The 16,911-nt window shown below is 42.0% G+C and overlaps 1 protein-coding gene across 1 annotated transcript in view; it reads right to left on the reverse strand.

Annotated features, from left to right (window-relative positions):
* RXFP2 (relaxin family peptide receptor 2) overlaps positions 1–16,911 on the reverse strand; it is a 347,803-nt gene that overhangs the window by 21,373 nt on the left and 309,519 nt on the right. The window contains exon 14 of the mRNA XM_077298262.1: positions 4,338–4,409. Coding sequence (XP_077154377.1) covers positions 4,338–4,409 — 72 coding nt within the window. The remainder of the gene's footprint in view (positions 1–4,337; positions 4,410–16,911) is intronic.

Raw genomic sequence — 16,911 nt, forward strand, 5'->3', positions numbered from 1 at the left:
GAGGCTCATAAACACTCACGATTTGCTTGAGCCTCCATTTTTAAATTTCACGCTAGTGCTGCCTTTGCCGTGGGCAGTACTTGCGCTCATTCACGTCCCGACGTTCTCCAGCAAAATGGTGCCAGGGCGGTGCATGCTCAGATTAACCTCTGGCGGTCTCCAGCAAAATGGTGGCTAAGCTCGCGCAGATTGGGATTTTGGCTCAATGATGAGCTGAGATCTTGATCTGAACATGCCACCAGCGGCGCCATTTTGTTGGAGACTTTTGAGAGCTTTAACGTACTGTCCTATTGTGGATCCTGTAGCACTAATTTCAAAGGTGATTGGGAAAATCCCACTAAATGAGCCATAGCTGTTTTTATTTCTTTCAAAATAGTCACATGAGTACTCTTTGTTTTTTTTGCAGAACGCATTGTAGTTTATAAAGACACCATTAACTTTACCATACAGCATATGGAAAAATGGGAAAAAAATATTAGTGAAGTGAAATGCTGAAAACAATTCCAAATTTGGAGTTTTTTTTCAATATTTTATTGGCTTAAAAATTCTGAACTTTGTAAAAAAAAAAAATTGGTTTGCGCTGCCATTATTCGAGACCCACAACTTTTTTTTGTTATTCCATTGATGGGACTTCAAGACGACATGTTTTTTGTGTGCCGAGCTGTAGTATTTCATAGCACCAAGCATCGTTTTGGGTACATAACACGTTTTAATTACTTTTTCAAGCATTTGCTGTGGGAGGTTTGCTGAGGAAAAATAGCAATTTTTTTTCTTTAACCCCTTCATCACCTTGGTATTTTCCGGCGGTTTTGTTTTTTGCTCCCCTTCTTCCCAGAGCCATAACTTTGTTATTTTTCAGTCTATATGGCCATGCAAGTGTTTGCTTTCTGTGTGATGAGTTGTACTTTTGATTTTACCATATAATGTACTGGAAAACGTGAAAAAAAATTCCAAGTGCGGTGAAATTGCAAGAAAAGTGCAATTCCACGATTGTGTTTTGAGGTTATCTTTTGTCATGTTCACCGCATGCTAAAACTGACCTGCCATTATGAGTCTCCAGGTCATTCACCACTTACAAATTTAAGTGGTGAAAAAAAGCCAGAGTTTGTAGAAAAAAAAATAGCGCAATTTTCAGAGACCGATAGAGTCTCCATTTTCAGGATCTGGGGCTGGGTGAAAGCTCATTTTTTTGTGAGCTGAGCTGATGTTTTTATTGATACCATTTTGGGGCAGATACAATGTTTTGATCGCCCATTATTGCAATGTTGCAGTGACCAAAAAAAACGTAATTCTGGAGTTTTGATTTTTTTTACCCATTGGAATAATTCTTTTTGCGTTTTGATAGATCAGACGATTCTTAACGAAACAATTCCAAATATGTGTATTTTTTATTTTTATTGTTTTGTTTTTAATGGGGCAAAAGCGGGGTGATTTGAACTTTTATATATACAGTATATATTGCTCTTTATAGGTATATTTTTGAGTACAATGTAAATTGTTCTTTTATGCTATAAACTTCTGACAACATGTCTCCGAATTTCCAAGTATAAATATTTTTTTTTTCTGAAAAGGAGAAATAGTCAAAATTAAAAAAAACAAACAGTGCTTTCAGACCTCAAATGATGCAAAGAAAACAAGTTAATAATCATTTAGAAACAACAATACTAATGTTTTAACGTGGGAAGAGTTCAGAAATCAATATTTTGTGGAATAACCAGGATTTTTAATCACAGCTTTCCTGCGTCTTGGCATGCTTTCCACCAGTCTTTCACACTGCTCCTGGCACAAAAATGTAAGCAGTTCTTCTTTGTTTGATTGCTTGTGACTATCCATCATCCTCTTGATTATATTCCAGAGGTTTTCAATGGGGTTCAGGTCTGGAGATTGGGCTGCCCATGACAGGGTTTTGATGTGGTGGTCTCTTAATTTTTGCCAGAGCTGTATGTATATATATATATATCTATATATATAATTGTCTAAGGGTTTTTCCGTCTGTCTGTCTGTCTGTCTGTCTGTCTTTCTGTCTGTCTGTCTGTCCTGGAAATCCCGCGTCTCTGATTGGTCGAGGCCGCCAGGCCTCGACCAATCAGAGACGGGCACAGCATGGCGACGATGATGTCATAATGGAAATCCCGCGTCTCTGATTTATCGAGGCCTGGCAGCCTCGACCTATCAGCGACGGGCACAGTATCGACGTAGATGTCATAATGGTTGCCATGGCGACGATGATGTCATAAAGGTTGCCTCGACCAATCAACGACGGGCACAGTCTGCCGCGAATTCTGGAATCATCATTGTCCATATACTACGGGGACATGCATATTCTAGAATACCCGATGCTTTAGAATCGGGCCACAGTCTAGTATATATATATATATATATATATAATCCAGAAAAATGAAGGCAGCTCTCCAATAGAAAAAATAAAGGTGCTTTATTGGCCCATGTGCGACGTTTCAGTCCAGGATGTGGACCTTTCATCCACATCCTGGACTGAAACGTCGCACATGGGCCAATAAACCACCTTTATTTTTTCTATTGGAGAGCTGCCTTCATATTTCTGGATTATAGCATGAGGTTTGGTATATACCTGGAAGGATTTTTTGCACCCTTTGTTTTCTTTTGGTGCTGCTTTTTGTTTTCTTTTTCTCTCTCTCTCTCTCTCTCTCTCTCTCTATATATATATATATATATACACACAGTATATATATATTTAAATATTTTTAAAAACATATTTTTTCTACTTTTTACTTGCTGCAAAAGTCTCCTTAGGAGATTAGAAGCTATGTTCGTCTGATCGCTTCTGCTGCACATAGCAGGGCCTTAGCATGTGACAAGGGCATCGATTGGCTGGGTTTTTGATGCACTTCCTGTGCGATCGTGTTAAATTCCACTGTCCTGTTATTGACAGTGGCATTTAACATGTTAGCAGCCGCGGGTGGAGTGTGATACCATATGCGAATATTAGGGGCACATGACAGCTGATCAAATCATCTGAAATGTGCTGGAAAAGATGCGGGCTCAGGGCTGGAGCCTGCAATAAAGTGAGATACCACGCATGACGTGCCTATATGTCATAGGTTGTGAGGGGGTTAAAAAATATACCATACGGGTTAAGCAATTTTATATAGTTTGATAGATAAGACTTTTAAGAATGTGGCAACACCAAATAGGTATATTTTAAAAATGTTTTTCTAAATGGGGAAAACGGAGTGATTCAAATTTTTATGCTTTTGTATTTTTGTAATATTTTTAAAAAGTGTTTTTACTTTTCACTTTTTTGTTATTCCTGAGTTTTCTAGTGCCTTTTTGTCAGTAGAGGCATCTTGGAGGAGTTCTGACACACAAACGTTCAGTGTTTAGTAGGTGCCTTATGGTACAATCCAAGACTTCAGCTACCACCAAATTTTCTTGCAGCTCTATGGTTTTTGACCAATTGGCTCTTCAAGAATCTGATATCAGCCGGTGATGTCTTTCTTTTTCTGTGAAGGTAGGGTTGTATTTCTAGGAACATTCAATGCCTTTTATTTTTTTGTATCCTATCTTGTCTAGGCAATGATTTCTAGTCTTAACATTTTTAGACGTATTTTTGACAACTCAAGCATTTTAGAGAACTAGGGGGTCATGAGAAACGTGCTAAGATTCCTCAGTAACTTTTCAAGAGGCTGGTGTCTGGCTATGCATCATGTTTGCATCAGGTTATAACAGCCAGAAGAGCTTTACTAAGTACTAAAGACACTTTTCATGAAGGGGCTAAATAATTCGTAGACTGCAGTAGTCAGTAAAATTGGCATTTTGTGTTGAGCTGTTTATATTGTTCTTGCTTCATTTGTTTATTGCAAGCAGCAGACAGTTTGTCTATTTTTCTAACCTAATTTGCAATTGGGGTTGAATCATTTTGATTGCATCTGTAAATTAAGTGTTTATTAATAATAGTTTTGGACTTAATACCAAATGCCGATAAAACAGATTAGATAACTCGTGCATACTGTGGGTCTGCATCAATTTTCTAATTTGTTTTGATCTCTCCAAAAATACAGTTGTGAGTCAGTCCTATAATTGTACTAAAATAATCACGAAAAGAAAGATACCTGAAATCACCAGTGATGTCGCATTTAATTACACAAGCTTAGAATTTGTAACCATGGTTGTGGATTATTATTTCCATATCTCCATAGCCTTTCATTACCTCTAATGATATAATTCAATATGGAAAATATAAAAGAAGTCATTTAGAATAGAACTAGAAACGTACATGATAAATTAGGTTCACGGTGGGAAATGCATGATGGTTCTATCACATGCAACATTTACTTACTCTTCCTGCAGATACTTACATGTGAGATAGATTCTTCATTGGCTCAAACATTCTTGTGCTTATATTTGGAATTTCAATTTTTTCCAGCGCCCTATGAATAACAAAGTTAATATTTATTTAACATAACTATTAATTGTAGAGTGAGTAGGACATGCAATGATAGAGAAAATTTAAAAGCCTTGTATCAGTCATCAATAGGTAGAAAATTCTTGACTGACAACCATCATATTCTCCAGCGCCGATGACTGGAAATGTTCTGATTCTGTGTACTTCTTAAATTATTTGTAATTATGACATATTACAGAATAAATCCATTTTCTATAATATGTTCTGACATGAAAGGCATCAGTTACACTTGGTGTTTGTATCAACATCATGTTCTTTCTTGTTAGTTGCACCATACAGTGAGTGTGGTTCAGTTTCAGATATTCAGATGCCCTCACCCCTCAGGCTATGTGCCCACGTTGCAGAATTGAAGCAGATTTTTCTGCTTCAAATCCGCACTCCCTTGCCCAGGAAAAAGCTTGCAGATGTTAATGCGTTTTTGTCGCGTTTTTGATTCATTTTTTTCAAGCGTTTTCCTATACACCTCAATGGCAGCAGAATCGCCGTGATTCCGTAAAATTAATGAACATGCTACTTTTTTCCGCGATGCAATTCTGCTGCGAAAAAAAAAATGCAGCATGGGCACAACAATTGCAGAATGCAATTAAAATCAATGGGGTGCATTTTGTTAGCGTTTTTCAGCGTTTCCGCCATGGAAAAACATGCCAAAAATGCTTAAAAAACGCTACGTGGGTACATAGCCTCACTGCATATTTTTTTTAATGTTTCCACTTATCATATGATATTTTTTTAATAATAGTGTCTACTTTTGTGACAGCGAATTTCTCCCCTTAGGTTATACTACCTTTGTATTGCTTAGAGCGACTCATTTCTACCACATTAGCAGGACACTTGTTTTACCTGCTGTCCAAGTTTTTCAATTTACAGTGCCTTAAAAAAGTATTTATATACCATGAATTTTTCCACATTTTTTCATGTTACACCCACAAACTTGAATATATTTTATTGGTATTTTATGTGACATACCAACACAAAGTAGCAATTATTTGTGAAGTATATAGGAAATGATACATGGTTTTCTAAATATTTTAAAATTATAAATCTGAAAATTGTACCATATATTTGAATTTTGCCCCCCCCCCTTCCCGAGTCAATACTTTGTAGGACCACCTTTTACTGATATTCCTGCTGCAGTATTTTGGATTATATCTCTACCAGCTTTGCACATCTAGAGGTTGATATTATTTGCTCATTCTTTTTTGCACACTAGCTCTAAGTCAGTGAGATTGGATGGAGGCGTCTATGAACAGAAATTTTCAAGTCTTGTCACAAATTCTCAATGGGATTTAGGTCTGGACTGTGACTAGTCCATTCACACACATGAATATGCTTTGTTTTAAACCTTCCATTGCAACTCAGACACTATGTTTAGGGTCATTGTCCTGCTGGAAGGTGAACCCTATGCCCCAGTCTCAAATCTCTTGCAGCCTCTAACAGGTTTTCCTTCAGGATTGACCTGTGTTTAGCTCCATCCATCTCCCCATCAACTCTGACCTGTTTCCCTTTCCCTACTGAAGAAAAGCCTCCCCACAGCATGATGCTGCCGCCACCATGTTTGACGACGGGAATGATGTTTTCTGGGTGATGCACAGTACTAGTTTTCAGTCACATATAGCATTTTGCATTTAGCCCAAAAGTTTGGCTTCATATGACCAGAGCACCTTCTTCCCCATGCTAGCTGTGTCCTCTACATGGCTTTTTGAAAACAGCAAACGGGACTTCTTATGGCTTGCTTCAAAAATGGCTTTCTTCTTGCCACTCTTCCATAAAAGCCAGGTTTGTGGAGTGCAAGACTAATAGCTGTCCTGTAGATAGATTCTCCCACTAATTATGGGATTCTTGAGGCAATTAGTCACTCGGGATTTTACTTAGCAGTATTAGACTACAGGGGGCTGAATACAAATGCATGCCACAAAGTTCATAATTTTATTTTTAAAATAATCAGACTATGTATCATTTCCTTTACTCATCACAAATACTTGCTACTTTGTTTTGGTATATCACAAAAAATCCCAATAAAATACATTTAAGTTTGTGGGTGTAACTTGAAGAAATGTGGAAAAGGTCATGGGGTATGAATACTTTTTCAAGACACTGTAGATACCTGCCTGGGAGCTCGAGTAAATTGAAGATTTAATTGTTTTTGTTTTTCTAACCAATTACAGTGGGAACGGAAAGTATTCAGACTCCTTTACATTTTTCACTCTTTGTTTCATTGCAGCCATTTGGTAAATTCAAAAAAGTTCCTTTTTGTTTCTCATTAATGTACACTCTGCATCCCATCTTGACTGAAAAAAAAACAGAAAAGCAGAAATGTTTGCAAATTTAATGAAAAAGAAAAACTGAAATATCACATGGTCATAAGTATTCAGACCCTTTGCTCAGACACTCATATTTAAGTCACATGCTGTCCATTTCCTTGTGATCCTCATTGAGATGGTTCTACTCCTTCATTGGAGTCCAGCTGTGTTTAATTAAACTGATAGGACTTGATTTCGAAAGGCACACACCTGTCTATATAAGACCTCACAGCTCACTGTGCATGTCAGACCAAATGACAATCATGAGGTCAAAGGAACTGGCCAAGGAGCTCAGAGACAGAATTGTGGCAAGGCACCGATCTGGCCAAGGTTACAACAGAATTTCTGCAGTACTCAAGGTTCCTAAGAGCACAGTGGCCTCCATAATCCTTAAATGGAAGAAGTTTGGGACCATCAGAAGTTTTCCTAGAGCTGGCCTTCCAGTCAAACTGAGCAATCATGGGAGAAGAGCCTTGGTGAGAGAGGTAAAGAAGAACCCCAAGATCACTGTGGCTGAGCTCCAGAGATGCAGTAGGGATATGGGAGAATGTTCCACAAAGTCAACTATCACTGCCGCCCTCCACCAGTCAGGCCTTTATGACTGAGTGGCCTGAAGGAAGCCTCTCCTCAGTGCAAGACATAAGAAAGCCTGAATAGAGTTTGCTAAAAAACGCATGAAGGACTCCCAGACTATGAGAAATAAGATTCACTGGTCTGATGAGGCAAAGATAGACCTTTTTGGTCATAATTCTAAGTGGTATGTGTGGAGAAAGCCAGGCACTGCTCATCACCGGCCCAATACAATCCCAAGAGTGAAACATGGTGGTGGCAGCATCATGCTATGGGGGTGTTTTTCAGCTGCAGGGCTGGGACGACTGTTTGCCATTGAAGGAAACATGAATGGGACCAAGTACAGAGATATCCTGGATCAAAACCTCTTCCAGAGTGCTCTGGACCTCAGACTTGGCCGAAGGTTCACCTTCCAACAAGACAAAGACCCTAAACACACAGCTAAAATAACAAAGGAGTGGCTGCAGAACAACTCTGTGACCATTCTTGACTGGCCAAGCAAGAGCCCTGACCTAAACCCAACTGAGCATCTCTGGAGAGACCTGAAAATGGCTGTCCACCAACATTCACCATCAAAAATGACGGAACTGGAGAAGATCTGCAAGGAAGAGTGGCAAAGGATCCCCAAATCCAGGTGTGAAAAACTTGTTGCATCATTCCCTAGAAGATTCATGGCTGTACTAGCTCAAAAGGGTGCTTCTACTCAATACTGAGCAAAGGGTATGAATACTTATGACCATGTGATATTTCAGTTTTTCTTTTTTAATAAATTTGCTAAGATTACTCCATTTCTGTTTTTTTCAGTCAAGATGGGGTGCAGAGTGTACATTAATGAGAAAAAAATTAACTTTTTTGAATTTACCAAATGGCTGCAATGAAACAAAAAGTGAAAAATTTAAAGGGGTCTGAATTCTTTCCGTACCCACTGTATGTAAGTGAGACTTACTCAGAAGAGTCTCTCCATGTTTTTCTACTGGTTGATTCACTAAAAAAGTACAAGGAGGGCCTGGATAGCTTTAAAAAATATAATATTACAGGTTATGGAGCACTAATTTCTGTGATGGTCTGATTGCCATATGGAGTCAGGAAAGAATTTCTCCCCTAATATCAGGCAATTAGTATCTCTCACATGGGGTTTTTGCCTTCCTCTGGATCATCATGTGAGGTTGAAGGTGGAAATTGAAGGACTTAGTCCTTCAATTTCCACCTTCAACCTCACATAAGGTGGAAATTGAAGGACTTACGTCTACTTTCAACTTTAAAACCTCTAAAACAATAAAAATTGCAGAATCTTATAGAGTATCCTTCAAAATATTTCCATCTGTACTTTTTGTGTATGTCAGGGGATGGCATGATATCTGTAGTTACCTACTTTTCATTACAATAGCAGCAGATACAGTCTAACTCAGGGGTCTGAAACTCGGCTGTGTATATGTGGGCCACATATACAAAAATTTGAATTTGGGGGGCTGGATTCTTTGAAGGACAAAGTGACATTTTAACCCCTTCATGACCGTGGGATTTTTCGTTTTTCCGTTTTCGTTTTTCACTCCCCTCCTTCCCAGAGCCATAACTTTTTTATTTTTCCGTCAATTTGGCCATGTGAGGGCTTATTTTTTGCGGGACGAGTTGTACTTTTGAATGACATCATTGGTTTTACCATGGCATGTACTAGAAAACGGGAAAAAAATTCCAAGTGTGGTGAAATTGCAAAAAAAGTGCAATCCCACACTTGTTTTTTGTTTGTTTTGTTTGCTAGGTTCACTAAATGCTAAAACTGACCTGCCATTATGATTCTTCAGGTCAGTACGAGTTCATAGACACCTAACATGACTAGGTTATTTTTCACCTAAGTGGTGAAAAAAAATTCCAAACTTTGCAAAAAAAATAATAAATAAAATTGCGCCATTTTCCGATACTCGTAGCGTCTCCATTTTTCATGATCTGGGGTCGGTTGAGGGCTTATTTTTTGCGTGCCGAGATGGCGTTTTTAATTATACCAATTCGGTGCAGATGCGTTCTTTTGATCGCCCGTTATTGCATTTTAATGCAAATCGCGGTGACCAAAAAAACGTAATTCTGGCGTTTCGATTTTTTTTCTCGTTACGCCGTTTTGCGATCAGGTTAATGCTTTTTTTTATTGATAGATCGGGCGATTCTGAATGCGGCGATACCAAATATGTGTAGGTTTGATTATTTTTTTATTGATTTATTTTGATTGGGGCGAAAGGGGGGTGATTTAAACTTTTATATTTTTTTTATTTTTTTCACATTTTTTTTTACTTTTTTTTTTTACTTTTACCATGCTTCTATAGCCTCCATGGGAGGCTAGAAGCAGGCACAGCCCGATCGGCTCTGCTACATAACAGCGATCATCAGATCGCTGCTATATAGCAGAATTGCAGGTGTGCTGTGAGCGCCGCCCACAGGGTGGCGCTCACAGCCACCGGCGATCAGTAACCATAGAGGTCTCAAGGACCTCTATGGTTACAATATACAAGCATCACCGACCCCCGATCATGTGACGGGGGTCGGCGATGCGCTCATTTCCGGCCGCCCGGCCGGATGCGGTAGTTAAATGCCGCTGTCTGCGTTTGACAGCGGCATTTAACTAGTTAATAGCGGCGGGTGATCGCGATTTCACCCGCCACTATTGCGCGCACATGTCAGCTGTAAAAAACAGCTGACATGTCGCGACTTTGATGTGCGCTCACCGCCGGAGCGCACATCAAAGCAGGGGACCCGACATCGGACGGGATAGTACGTCCGATGTCGGGAAGGGGTTAATGATACCATTTATTTTTTCTATACACCTTTTGAACATTTTTATACATTTATTTAGAGCTTAGGTCATTATTGATGTGGTGGTAACAAATGTGCACTCATATTGTAGTTATGTCCCCATATCTAGGTCCCCATATTGTAGTTATGTCCCCATTCCAGGTCCTCATGTTGTTGTTATGTCCCCATATTGTAGTTATTTCCCCATATTGTAGTCATGTCCCCATATCCAGGTCTCCATATTGTAGTTATGTTCCCATCCAAGTCTTCATATTGTAGATATGTCCCAATATCCAGGTCCCCATATTGCAGTCATGTCCCCATCAAGGTCCCTATATTGTAGTTATGTTCCTAGGTTTTAGAGGAGGAAAATAGAAAAAAAGTGAAGCAAAAAATGTGGTAAATTCTGTACTAATATCCCCCATCCTGGTATATATATATGTTCCCAATCCAGGTATACATGGCCCCTTCATCCCTATTCTCGTATGCGTGGCCCCCTCATACCCATCCTGGTATACATGGTGCCCATCCAAATCCTGGTATGCATAGCGCCCATATCCCCATCCTGGTATGCATGGCCCCTCATCTCCATCCTGGTATGCATGCCCCCTCATCCCCATCCTGGTATGCATGACCCCATCATCCCCATCCTTGTATGCATGCCCCCCTCATCCCTATCCTGGTATGCATGGCCCCCTCATCCCCACCCTGGTATGCATGGCCCATCCATCCCCTTCCTAGTATGTATTGCCCCATCATCCCCATTCTGGTATGCAAGTGTGAGGCCCTAGGGTCCTGGTTGTCACAGTGGCATTGCTTTCCTCACAGGGAGAGTGATCTCATGCTTGGAAGCAATGAAGGATTCCTTTTGACAGGTAATCAGCACATACAACACCACTCTAACTTCAGGCCAGAAGGGGGAGCTCTACACCCGACTTCAGGGGGAGCTGCTCTCTCTGGTTGGGAGAAGGAGTCAGTTGCTAGGCAGTTAGGAAGAGTTAGACAGTTGGCGCGGGACAGCAGACTGGAACAGTCTGAGGCAGAAGGACGGGTGAGGGGCTGTACAGCCTGAGGTGCTGTAGCTCCTAAATAGCGAGATACAGAAGGAAGAACAGCCTTTAGCTAACGTGCCGGAGAGCGAAGCACAGGATAGTGACAACAAGGGAGAATAGCAGCGACTGGGCTACCTCCCTGACAGAGCGCAGATACTGGTAACTGGAAGACCGGTAGGACAGCTAGACTACATGTAACTTGTCCGCCCTAACACCCAGGAGACAAGTGACACATAGAGCCTGGGTCGTGATAGAGACCCTGTAAAAAGGCTTGAGTCACCTGTCATACGGGTTTGTGTCCCACTTCAATAAAGGACAGAGTGTTATGGTTTCCAATGGCAAGGAAACATCAGAAGCATAGAATAAACGGACAAGCTCTCGGGTGATGGAAACTAGAGCTGACCGCGATGCTAAACCTACACACCACACTAGAAGTAGCCAGGGAGCATTCCTGCGTTGTCTCTAGATGCCGCGCGCCAGCCGGAGAACTAACTACCCCTGGTAGAAGAAAAGACAGTCCTGGCTTGCCTCCAGAGAATGTCCCCACAGGAGATAGCAGCCCCGCACATATAATAACGGTGAGAGCAGATGAAAAGACACACGTAGTATAAAAGCAGATTTAGCACAGAGAGGCCCGCTAACTAAATAGCAGAAAGATACAACAGAGGACTTCGCGGTCAGCTGCAAAACCCTTCAAAACACCATCCTGAAATTACCTTAACTCATGTGACAACTCATGACACCGGAGTGGTAATTTCAGCCCAACAAGAGCTTCCAGCTGCAGAGATTCACATAAGTGCAAACTGGACAAAACATACAAAAATAGACTTAAGGACTAAAGTGTCCAACTTAGCTGAGCAGAAAACTGGGAGCAGGAACATGCAACAGAATCACTCTGGATACATTTATGGCCAGCATTAGAATGACTGAGGAGCAAGGTTAAATAGGATACTCCCACATCCTGATAGGAACAGGTGAACTGAGAAGGCAAAGCTTGCAGGACACCAGTACCACAAGAGACCACCGGGGGAGCCCACGAACTGAATCACAACAGTACCCCCCCCTTAAGGAGGGGGCACCGAACCCTCACAAGAACCACCAGGGCGATCTGGATGAGCCCTATGAAAGGCACGGACCAAATCAGAAGCATGAACATCAGAAGCTGTAACCCAAGAATTATCCTCTTGACCGTAGCCCTTCCATTTCACCAGATATTGAAGTCTCCGTCTGGAAACACGGGAGTCCAAGATTTTCTCCACCACGTACTCCAATTCACCCTCAACCAGCACAGGAGCAGGAGGCTCAACAGAAGGCACAAGTGGTACCTCATACCTCCGCAATAATGACCGATGGAAGACATTATGGATAGCAAAGGATGCTGGGAGGTCTAAACGAAAAGACACAGGGTTAAGAATTTCCAAAATCTTATAAGGACCGATGAACCGAGGCTTAAACTTAGGAGAAGAGACCCTCATAGGGACAAAACGGGAGGACAACCACACCAAGTCCCCAACACGAAGACGAGGACCAACACGATGATGGCGATTAGCAAAACGTTGAGTCCTCTCCTGGGACAACTCCAAATTGTCCACCACCTGCCCCCAAATACGATGCAACCTATCCACCATGGTATCCACTCCAGGACAATCCGAAGACTCCACCTGACCAGATGAAAAACGAGGATGGAACCCCGAATTGCAAAAGAAAGGGGAGACCAAAGTGGCAGAACTGGCCCGATTATTAAGGGCAAACTCAGCCAACGGCAAAAAGGAGACCCAGTCATCCTGATCAGCAGACACAAAACACCTCAAATAAGTCTCCAAGGTCTGATTAGTACGTTCCGTCTGGCCATTTGTCTGGGGATGAAATGCAGACGAAAAAGACAAATCAATGCCCATCCTGGCACAAAACGCCCGCCAAAATCTGGACACAAACTGGGATCCCCTGTCGGAAACGATATTCTCCGGAATACCATGCAGCCGAACCACATTCTGAAAAAACAGGGGCACCAACTCAGATGAGGAAGGCAGCTTGGGCAAGGGCACCAAATGAACCATCTTAGAAAAGCGGTCACACACCACCCAAATGACGGACATCTTCTGAGAAACAGGGAGATCAGAAATAAAATCCATAGAGATGTGTGTCCAAGGCCTCTTAGGAACAGGCAAGGGCAACAACAACCCACTAGCCCGAGAACAAGAAGGCTTGGCCCGAGCACAAACATCGCAAGACTGCACAAAAGTACGCACGTCCCGAGACAGGGAAGGCCACCAAAAGGACCTAGCCACCAAATCTCTGGTACCAAAAATTCCCGGATGACCTGCCAACGCAGAAGAATGAACCTCCGAGATGACTCTATTGGTCCACTCATCCGGCACAAACAATCTACCAGGCGGACAACGATCAGGCCGATCCGCCTGAAACTCTTGTAAAGCACGTCGCAGGTCTGGGAAGACAGCAGACAATATCACCCCATCCTTAAGTATACCCGTAGGTTTAGAATCACCAGGGGAATCAGGTTCAAAACTCCTAGAAAGGGCATCCGCCTTCACATTCTTAGTACCTGGCAGATACGAAACCACAAAATTAAACCGGGAGAAAAACAACGACCAGCGCGCCTGTCTAGGATTCAGACATCTGGCCGACTCAAGATAAATCAAATTTTTGTGATCAGTCAAGACCACCACCTGATGTTTAGCACCCTCAAGCCAATGACGCCACTCCTCGAATGCCCACTTCATCGCCAAAAGCTCCCGATTACCGACGTCATAATTTCGCTCGGCGGGCGAAAATTTTCGAGAAAAGAACGCACAAGGTCTCATCACTGAACAATCTGAACTTTTCTGCGACAAAACCGCCCCCGCTCCAATCTCGGAAGCATCAACTTCCACCTGAAAAGGAAGAGAAACATCAGGCTGGCACAACACCGGAGCAGAAGAAAAACGGCGCTTAAGCTCCCGAAAGGCCTCCACAGCAGCAGGAGACCAATCTGCAACATCAGCACCCTTTTTAGTCAAATCAGTCAAAGGCCTGACAACGCTAGAAAAACCAGTTATGAATCGACGATAAAAGTTAGCAAAGCCCAAAAATTTCTGAAGGCCCTTAAGAGAAGTCGGTTGCGTCCAGTCACAAATAGCCCGAACCTTCACAGGATCCATCTCAATAGAAGAGGGGGAAAAAATGTACCCCAAAAAAGAAATCTTCTGAACCCCAAAAACACACTTTGAACCTTTAACAAACAGAGAATTGGTCCGCAAAACCTGAAAAACCCTCCTAACTTGTTGAACATGAGATTCCCAGTCATCCGAAAAAATCAAGATATCGTCCAAATACACAATCATAAATTTATCCAGATATTCACGGAAAATATTGTGCATAAAAGACTGAAAGACCGAAGGGGCATTTGACAGACCAAAAGGCATCACCAAATACTCAAAATGGCCCTCGGGCGTATTAAATGCGGTTTTCCACTCATCCTCCTGCTTAATTCGCACCAAATTATACGCACCGCGAAGATCAATCTTAGAGAACCACTTCGCCCCCTCAATGCGAGCAAATAAATCTGTCAGCAATGGCAAAGGATACTGATACTTGACTGTGATCTTATTCAAGAGTCTATAATCAATACAAGGTCTCAAAGAACCATCGCTTTTAGCTACGAAAAAGAACCCCGCTCCAAGAGGAGACGAAGAAGGCCGAATATGTCCCTTTTCCAAGGACTCCCTAATATACTCTCGCATGGCAGCATGTTCAGGTACAGACAGATTGAATAGACGACCCTTAGGAAATTTACTGCCAGGGATCAAATCTATGGCGCAATCGCAATCTCTGTGAGGATGAAGAGAATTAAGAGTAGATTCCTCAAAAACCTCACGATAATCAGACAAAAACTCAGGAATTTCAGAGGGAATAGATGAAGCAATGGAGACCAAAGATGTGTCCCCATGATTTCCCTGACATCCCCAGCTTAGTACAGACATTGTTTTCCAGTCAAGGACTGGGTTATGAGTTTGTAACCATGGCAATCCCAGCACCAACACATCATGTAGATTATACAGTACAAGGAAGCGAATCACCTCTTGATGGTCTGGAGTCATACGCATAGTCACTTGTGTCCAGTATTGTGGTTTATTACTAGCCAATGGTGTAGAATCAACACCCTTTAAAGGTATAGGAACTTCCAGAGGCTCTAGATCAAACCCACAGCGCCTGGCAAAGGACCAATCCATAAGACTCAAAGCGGCGCCAGAATCCACATACGCATCCGCAACAATAGAAGATAACGAACAAATTAGAGTTACAGACAAAATAAACTTGGACTGCAAAGTGCCAATAGCAGAGGATTTATCAACTTTCTTTGTTCGTTTAGAGCATGCTGATATAACATGAGTAGAATTTCCACAATAGAAGCACAAATGATTTTTGCGCCTATAAATCTGTCATTCGCTTCTGGACAGAAAGCTATCACATTGCATACTCTGTGGTGCCTCTTCAGAAGACACCGCCAACTGGTGCACAGGTTTGCGTACCCGTAAACGCCAATCAATCTGAATTGCCATTGTCATGGACTCATTCAGACCAGTAGGCGCAGGAAACCCCACCATGACATCTTTTACAGCATCAGAGAGACCTTCTCTGAAAATTGCCGCCAGAGCGCACTCATTCCACTGAGTAAGCACAGACCATTTTTGAAATTTTTGGCAATATATTTCGGCTTCATCTTGCCCCTGAGAGAGGGCTATTAGGGCTTTCTCAGCCTGAATCTCCAAATTTGGTTCCTCATAAAGCAACCCCAAAGCCAGAAAAAACGCATCCACATTGAGCAACGCAGGATCCCCTGGTGCCAATGAAAATGCCCAAGTTTGGGGGTCACCCCGCAGTAAAGAAATAACAATTTTTACTTGCTGGGCAGGATCTCCAGCAGAATGAGATCTCAGCGAAAGAAACAATTTACAATTGTATTTAAAATTTAGAAAACAAGATCGATCTCCAGAAAAAAACTCCGGTATAGGAATTTTAGGTTCAGACCGAGGAGCATGTAACAAAAAATCTTGTATATTCTGAACTTTAGAGGCAAGATTATTCAAATTGGTAGCCAGACTCTGGGGATCCATATTTCAACAGATAAAGTCTGAGCCATTCAGGGGTTAAGAGGAGAGGAAAACAGGAGACTGCAATTAGAGCTGGAGTGCAACTTCAGAGGAAGGAAAAAAAAAAAAAAAAAAAAAAAAGGTTTCACACAGTACCTTTTCTCTCCTGCTTCAGCCTATAGATTAAACATTTGGGCTGGCCATACTGTTATGGTTTCCAATGGCAAGGAAACATCAGAAGCATAGAATAAACGGACAAGCTCTCGGGTGATGGAAACTAGAGCTGACCGCGATGCTAAACCTACACACCACACTAGAAGTAGCCAGGGAGCATTCCTGCGTTGTCTCTAGATGCCGCGCGCCAGCCGGAGAACTAACTACCCCTGGTAGAAGAAAACACAGTCCTGGCTTGCCTCCAGAGAATGTCCCCACAGGAGATAGCAGCCCCCCACATATAATAACGGTGAGAGCAGATGAAAAGACACACGTAGTATGAAAGCAGATTTAGCACAGAGAGGCCCGCTAACTAAATAGCAGAAAGATACAACAGAGGACTTCGCGGTCAGCTGCAAAACCCTTCAAAACACCATCCTGAAATTACCTTAACTCATGTGACAACTCATGACACCGGAGTGGTAATTTCAGCCCAACAAGAGCTTCCAGCTGCAGAGATT

Source organism: Ranitomeya variabilis, chromosome 3, assembly GCF_051348905.1.
Source record: "Ranitomeya variabilis isolate aRanVar5 chromosome 3, aRanVar5.hap1, whole genome shotgun sequence".
Lineage (NCBI taxonomy): Eukaryota > Metazoa > Chordata > Amphibia > Anura > Dendrobatidae > Ranitomeya > Ranitomeya variabilis.